This window comes from Geospiza fortis, unplaced genomic scaffold, assembly GCF_000277835.1.
Source record: "Geospiza fortis unplaced genomic scaffold, GeoFor_1.0 scaffold244, whole genome shotgun sequence".
In the NCBI taxonomy this organism is placed as follows: domain Eukaryota; kingdom Metazoa; phylum Chordata; class Aves; order Passeriformes; family Thraupidae; genus Geospiza; species Geospiza fortis.
The window spans coordinates 487,014-495,080 of NW_005054370.1; the positions used below are offsets into that span (position 1 = coordinate 487,014).

The 8,067-nt window shown below is 44.2% G+C and overlaps 1 protein-coding gene across 1 annotated transcript in view; it reads right to left on the reverse strand.

Moving 5' to 3' along the window:
- Positions 1-1,288: 1,288 nt before the first annotated feature.
- Positions 1,289-8,067, reverse strand: part of FOXK2 (forkhead box K2) — a 12,986-nt gene continuing 6,207 nt past the window's right edge. Inside the window, exons 4-8 of the mRNA XM_014308482.2 lie at positions 7,687-7,880; positions 6,721-6,896; positions 5,582-5,878; positions 5,024-5,233; positions 1,289-3,519 (exon numbers count right to left, since the gene is read on the reverse strand). Of these exons, the coding sequence (XP_014163957.1) occupies positions 3,323-3,519; positions 5,024-5,233; positions 5,582-5,878; positions 6,721-6,896; positions 7,687-7,880 (1,074 nt within the window). The 3' untranslated portion in view covers positions 1,289-3,322. The remainder of the gene's footprint in view (positions 3,520-5,023; positions 5,234-5,581; positions 5,879-6,720; positions 6,897-7,686; positions 7,881-8,067) is intronic.

The following is an 8,067-nucleotide window of genomic DNA, read 5'->3' on the forward strand; positions in this document are numbered from 1 at the left end:
CAGTAACCCTGCAGTGCCCTAATACACCTCAGCTGTCTTGTGCTACCTGCAAATGGATGTGATAAGGTACAGCTGTTTCACAGGGATCAAATCCAGGACAGGATTGAGTCTTCCCAACTGCTGCTGCCTCCAGGTTGCTCAGCTAGTGCTTCACTGCTTGGCTCCCGTGGATGGATGTACCCAGAGTCTGCACAGCTCTACAATAAATGAACAGTGCTCAGTCAGTCACCTGGTGGGAAAAGGAATGAGGGCACTGGTGGACTGGTGGTACCACAGGATCACCCCCAGGCACCAGGAAGGCAGAGAGCTCCCACAGCCAGAGTACACCACGACTGCTCCTGGAACACAACATTGGCAGCAGCATCTGCTCCTGAAGCACAGGGATCAGCAGCTCCTTTTGTATGGAAAAGTAACTCAACGCCTTCTCTCCCCATTTTGCCATCTCTCTCCACAGTACCTGTGTCACAGTTCAGAATCCTGACAGGAAAACTAATGAGTCAGTGCACTAAATGCTGCAGTAATTCCAGGTATCTGCCAGCAGGAACTGTGGAATACAAGGATTGCTTTCAGAACCTTTAGGTAGTCACAATAAAGGAGAAAACACAAGATTAATCAGTGCAGTTGGAGATGTGAGACACGACCAGTTCTTACAGACACAGCAGCCACAAAATGCCACCAGGCTGGGGCTGGGTCACACTGCTCTGCCTGCCCTGGGGCAGAGTAACAATTACACCACTTCACTGCCTCCATGGTAAGCTGTTCTCTTCCCCAAGGACTGTGTTTATTCAGACCATTCAGACCGTGCTTTCTGTTCAAGGAACAGGCTCTGCCCATGCAGCTCCAAACACCAAACCCAGCAGTTCCACATCCATCCAAGGCCTGGGGAATTGGGTTTCTCCCCAACTCTTGAAAGCATTGCCATGAAAACCTGACCCAGCTTCCAGCAAAGTTTTCCTGGTCCTTGAAAGCATTTCCCCAGCTGCTGAGAAACAGAGACTGTAGCCAGTGCAGGAAAAGGGGATCAGACACCAAACCCACATTCATGACAGAGATTCCAGAAAGTGACATCTCTTAAAATTTACTTACAGAAATAATGATCCATGTAAGGCAGACATGTTGCTGTGCCCTCCTGTGCCCCAAGCACTGGCAGGGTCCAGCCCCAGGCCCCTCCCTGCCCACGGCTTGGCTGGAAGGGGCACCTTGGCCTGGTGGGGCTGGCACAGAAGCTGCATTAACCCCAAATATACACTGATATTCCAAACACACTTGTTGAGTAATTTCAACTTAGTTAATTTGCTGAATAAAATTTAATTTTATTTAAAAAATCTTATACACTATTATTCACCTAGCCCTAGTTGTGAACAGATTCTCACTTCTGAAAATAAACCACATTCTAGTCAATTCATTCAACACCAAATTAAATTACTAGTACTGGATTTTTTTTCTTAAAAAAAGTATGTTAAAACTTTACTTTTTTTATTTTTAAAACCTCTAAAGAAAACGTTGCAATTGTACAGAAATGCTTCTTTTCAGGTTATGCTTTTTTTAAATGCCTGTTATAAATCCAGCTTGTGTAGAGTTTTTTTTTCATAGTTTTTTAATGTATTATCTGCAGAGACATTGTAACAGTTCCATTGTGTGGATGAACACAAAACTTGTACACATTTCTCATATTTGGTCTTTAGGTAAATAGTTTCCAAAAGCTGCCTAAAATAACCACTTCAAACTGTTCAGTCCATCATGAAAATACAGTTTTTCCTTTCCTAGCAGGAAAGGAAATATAAATAATGCATCTTTATTACAGAACAGGACAAAAACCAGATTCCGATGGAGCCGGCTCCGGCTCCCACTCACCTGGCTGCAGGAGGAACTAAGACGTTGTGTGAGTTGAAGACTGAACAGCAGCCTTGTTTCAATTGAATTTTGAAATGTAAAGTGGAATCTATTACCACATTAAAGTGAGAAATTACCGATACATTTTAAAATGTTCAACTGCAGAACACACACTTAAAAAAAAAAAAAAAATTATTACCATAATCTGGTAGCCACTGTTAGAAAACCACAACAGCTACTGGTCATGGAGACCCCGAGGTCAGTGTCTGACATCAAAGTGTTACAGAGAAACGGGGCAGATTAATTTCTACTGAAGGGTGCTTAAGCTTAAAAATATCGAATATACCTCTGACAAGATAATTTTACTCTTTTTAAAAGGACTCGTGATAAAGAATTTTATCTTTCTAAATGAAGAACAGTCTGTTATCTTAAACATACACAATATTAAGCGAGACTCTTGTTTTACTTTAGACTGGAAAAATATGCCAGGGACAGTCAAAGTCAACACAAAGTAACAAACAGCAAAAGGTAGCAGAGAGAGAAACAGGTAAGTGCAGCTCTGGTCAAATCCATAGCAGTTCTTTACGTCAGTTAACGGCTCATTTACATCAGAGTTTCTAATCAGTTACATGCAAGCCCAAAGAAGCATTTGATCACTACACATGGTAATAAAATTTGATTAAATTTATCAGGCAACTGCTAAAATATGAAAATTTGCAGATGTAATAAAGTAGCTTTATCTGAACTTGAACAGGACAGACAAAAGTAAATCATTCCGTTGGTTAAAAAAACCCTACATTCAGTTTTTTACCAAACAAAATTTCACATGAAAAGTAGTTGTGTGATTCCAAAGTTTCCGGAGTAGAAATGGAGTGATTTGAAATGTCAAAGACCCCATCGTTTTGCAAAGAAATGAAAATACACCTCAAAAATTTCTAATTCCACATGTGAACAACAAAATACTGCATATCTATCAACAACTGCATGGGTGGGTGGTTCGGAAAGGCTTTAGCTGCCACGGTGCTGGAATGGCTCCTGCCTCTGTTCCCTTTAGGAATTTACAATCGTTTGAAACCAGTCACACTAAGCGCTATCATGCTGCCGTTACACTGAGATCCTCAGTCCTGGGAAAAATCTGACAGATCCTGTTCAAGCTGCAGCCCTCCCAGCACACACAGTCCGTGGGGCAGGAGGGGCGGGGGCACAGCCTCTACAACAACATGGTTCTGCAGTTTGACTTGAAATTACCAAGTTTTAAGGCCACCTGTGTTGGGTTTTGTTTCAGTGCTGAAAGTTGAAGTCTGATTCACAGGGCCCCTTTCCCCACTGCGTGAGAACATGTTCCAACATTTTAGGTGTTAGATTTAAGTGTCTCCTTTTGGCACCACGGAGTTTGTTTTTGTTGGTTTTTTGTGGTTTTTTTTTCTTTTTCTTTGTGTTTTTTTTTTTTTTTTTTAAAAAAAAAAAAAGGAAAACTCCCCTAAAGTTTCTAGTTCTGGCTGCCTTTGTCACTCACTGCCACGGGTGGGGTGTCCACGTTCACAGCTATGACTATGCTCTCTCCATCCTCTGTTTTGATCCGTTTCAGTTCCTGCTGTTCTGCCTGGTCTCCGTTCTGGCGCTTGGTGGGGAGCGAGGCCGATGCGGACGCGTGGGTCGCCAACATGTGCAAAGGACTTGCAGCAGCTGCAAAAAGCAGAATACAAACTTCAGCACCCTGATCCTTGTCAAATCACATACACAATATTCAGTTATCAAATTTTATTGTACAATAAGAAATGTGAGTTTCTTATACCCCGGAGCTGACTCACAAGGAGCACACAATGCTGCCAGGCTGCTCTGCTGAGAGCAGGATCTGAAAGCACCTGGAAACTTTAGGAAGAAACTTTACTACACATGGAAAATGGAACAGGAACGGGATTTGCTCTGCATTTCTTCTCAGATGGCACAAACCTTCTTTCACCACAGACAAACACACAAATGTGTGTGTGAACACAGCTCTGTGTGTCACACAGACAAACACAAATCTGTGTTTCTATAGGCCCTCACTTCTATCAAGCTCTCACTTTTGATGCTTTGCCTGAGAATTTCCTCGTTTCTTGCTGCTTTAGGAGTCACTGTAACAAGAGAGCAGGACCTGGAGCACACCTCACTGCACACCCATCACACACAGATAAAAGTGGGAAGCATAGATTCTGCTCCTGTGTGCACACCCTGCAGCCCTCAGCTTCCCTGTCAGGCAATGTGTGGAAATCAGCTGAGTTTTCAGAATCCAGGAAAAAGAGAAAGAGAATTATTCCTTACTTTTAAAAATAGGTTTTCAATGTATTTCACATGGCTCTCAGCTCTATTCACACATCCCTTCTGACACAGAAAGTGCACCTCAAGTCTGACTGTGATGCTTTTGCTGCTCTTAAGCTGGAAGTGAAGTGGCAGCAGCCAGAACACTGACCTATAAATGTCAGTGATGGCAAAGGAGGAAAAAGGAAATGAAGGAGATAATTCACTCCATTAGAAAGACCTGTGAGTAGAAATGCAGGTAATGAACTGATGTAAGACAGCCCTAAAAGTATTTCTGTAAACATGTGACAAAAAACCTCTCCTTCAGTATCAGATAACACATGAAGCAGAACTGTCAGAACAACCTGTGAGGACCTGCCCATGCTGGGAGCAAGAGGGAATGTGTGCAATGATGACAAAGCACTGCTGCCCACTCAGCCTGCCAAGGCCCAGAGGGGAAGGATGGATTCAGGCACCAACCACGTCAAAACCTTCCAGAATTTTGGTCTTTTCAGGACAAGTTCAATAAAATAATAATAAAAAGTAACAGTTCAAAGAGCCAACCCACAAGCAAATTCTGGTTTTCCTGTTGGTGGCTTCCAACAAACCACCTGGGAGGAGGCACCATTTTAACAGCTCTGATTTACAGGAGCTTCTTTTAAAACTTGTTTCTATCCTGGTTTAACAAGGAGAGAGGATGGGGTGTCACCACTGAGTACATCCCTATAACAAACAAAGAGAGAATAAAGGGGGGGAGAGGGGAGAGGGATCGGGAGAGGGAGAGGGAGAGGGAGAAAGAGAAGGAGAAAGAGAAGGAGAAGGAGAAAGAGAGGGAGAAAGAGAGGGAGAGAAAAAGAGAGGGAGAAAAAGAGGGAGGAGGAGAAGGGGAGGAGAGGAGGAGGGGACGTACCGGCGCTGCCCTGCCCCGCCACGGCGGCGCTCAGGGGCACGATGTGCGTTCCGTTCTGTGTGACAGCTTTGATGGGCAGCTGGTGCTGCCCCAGCGGCGCCTGTTGCACTATGGTAACTGTCTGTAAGGGGGCGGGCTGCGATGTCTGGATGATGCGACCAGCAGCTCCTATTGCAGCATGGCTAATAGCAGGGAGAGGCTCCACTTTCACTGCAAACAGGAGAGAAAATTTGGTTAAAATTAACAAAGTGCTCAGGAACCACTTGGTTTCACTCAATCAGCACTCAGTGGGAGTGTGTTGTTTTATTACTCGCTCCAACATAGCTGAGAAATTACAATTTGAAATCTTCAGTTTTAGCCAAACACTTCAAGCATTGCCCTGTGAATATTGATGCCCCATCCCTGAATGAGGCCTGGGGCAACCCAGGACAGTGGAAGGCATCACTGCCCACACAAAATGGACTTTAAGGTCCTTCCTTCTTTGGCTCTATAATTCTAAATTTCAAATACTGATCCCTCTGCATATAGAGGTGCCAAAAGAACCCCCCAGGTTCTTACCTTTGACTTCCTTGTGGTCTCCATTCTCTTGAGGTTCTACCTTGGGCTGGGTGACCATAGCAGCTTGTGTGACAACGGCCTGTCCTGCGACAGTGTAAGTGTTTGCTGGTGCCAGCCCAGTCACGTTGGTGACTGACACAGCTGGGATCTGGTGCACAACATGAACTGTCTGAACTACAGGCTGCTGGGAGGTTGAAGTTGTCACAGGAGTTGCAACAGTGTAGGTGACGGGTTTGATAGCTTGTGGTAGCTGCCGTTGTACAGTAATTAAAACTGGCTGGCTAGAGAGAGGTGATCCTACCAACAAAGAGGTCAAAATTAGATTGCCAATTATCATTATTTCTTCTAAGCCAGCTGTTCTTTTAAACTTCACATTAAAACATTAAAACCACAGAGAATTAATAAGCTACTTCACTAATGAGCCAAAAGGTAACAGTGGACAATGAAGGTTAGGACAAGTGGTTATTGAGCAACACCCACACACCATTTGGGCACCCCAGCTCTGCCCCAAACAAAGCTGTGCTTGGCACTTATTTAAATAAATCCCTTTCCACAGATGGGAATGTGTGTGCTGCAGGTGCACTGGGAATGCTGAGGAATGCACAGGAACATCTCTGCCCTCTGTAGTGCCACATCACCACCAAGAAACTTGATGGCAAGTGTACACCAAAGAAGGTAATTAAACAAACAGGTCCTTATCCCATCATGCCTTATGCTCTTTTTGTTTTAAATAGGAAATTTCTTATCTCTCTTTATCTTTTCAATTCTTTAATCCCACTTTTTTCCCACTGTGGAAAGATGACATGACCACAGAGATGTGAAAGGCCTTTCCTTATTTCTCTAACAAACACAACCTTACCTTTTGGGGTTTTTTCAAGAGAACTGTTACAAGACAGCACAGTCCTACACAGGACAGAGGCACAGCCCCTCCTCAGCAACAGAGAGCCAAGGTTCTGGAGCAGCCCCAGGTAACAACAGCCCCACGTGTTCAACAGACCCTCCCTGGCTGCTCCTGAGCTTCTCACAGATCTGCTCTGCAGAGGCGACCTATATACTCATTTTTGGGTCCATATTAAGTCTGGGCAGTGTGTGGGTGTCCCCCTCTGCCCCCAGCCCCAGTGCTGAGCTCGGGTGCTCACCTGGGGCGCTCTGTGCAAATCGCGCCTCCTGGATGACGGCGAGTTTTGGCTGGATGGCGCTGGGCTCAGGCTCCATGGGGACAGGAGATCCTTCCCTGGACAGGCTCTCGGGGGTCTGCACGCCACTGGAGTGTGCAGACAACACTCCAGAGTGATTAGGAGAAGCTGGGGCACTTCTGTAGTTAGAAATGAAAGCAGCAGCTGATGTGTTTTAACTTCTGAACTGCGAAGCCCATGACCTTCCTCTAAGGAGAGTGTGACACACTGCCCTGTGCAGCAGGGGAGGAGCTACAACCCAGAGCTCAGCATCTTTTAAAAGCTTCTGTTAAACAGGGACAGAATTTAAAAGCAAACTCCAGGTACAGTTAACGGAGAAGAAGTGGCTGGATGCCTTCTTAGGGAGACTCTAAATCTGTGAAACATGAACATTTCTTCTGGTGGAGAAGAACAATGAGCAAATCTGAGGCTACAGGGCAAGTAAGAAAAGATCTGCACCAGCAGAAAGGCCATAACTTTACAGAGGGAATAATTTAAACCCAGGTATTTCCCCATCACAAATTCTGCTCCAACATTAGCAAACTGAATACACAATTGTCATCTCTAAGGTCAATAAAATGTTAGCCGGTATCTGAGAATTTTCTTTGTAAACAGTTTTAAAATCCAGTAGGTGGCAGTTAGAAATTAAAATTATAATTCTGCAAAACCCATCAAAGGTACAGCAAGGCTTGCATACATGAACAATCTGATAGTTAGTTATGCAAACCGAGTTCTTTAACACTAAAACCAAGCAAGAAACACCAGCCTGGTGTATGGGGCAGCCTCCTAATGAAACACACAGAATTCAAACACTGAGTCTGGATGAAATTAAATTACTAAACTTGTGACTGTATCCAAAGCTATCAAGTCTGTAGCAGCCTGAAGATTAAACAACAGCCATAGTCTTTTTGTTCATCTGGTTTTCCTTACCTAGAAGAGAGTGGTCCCAGAGGGGTTCTAAAGCAAGGTACTCCCCTAGGCCGCCTTTTCCTAAAAGCCTGCTCTATTAATTTGCTTTCAGAGGCAGGGTCTATCCTCCAGAATGAGCCTTTGCCTGGTTCTTCCTGGGAACGTGGTACTTTGATGAAATAACGATTCAGAGAGAGATTGTGACGTATTGAATTCTATGGAACATAAAAAAATATGTAGAATTCATATAACTTTTCCAAGTCAGAATGTGGCCTACTGCAGCAGTTTGTACTATAGGAGACTGGGGGTTCAGCTCTTTAATTCCTTCATTTAACAGCACTCAGAGCACTACCAAGCAGTGCCATAAACCTGAAAGGACTCTTGCATTTGTAAACTCTTTCC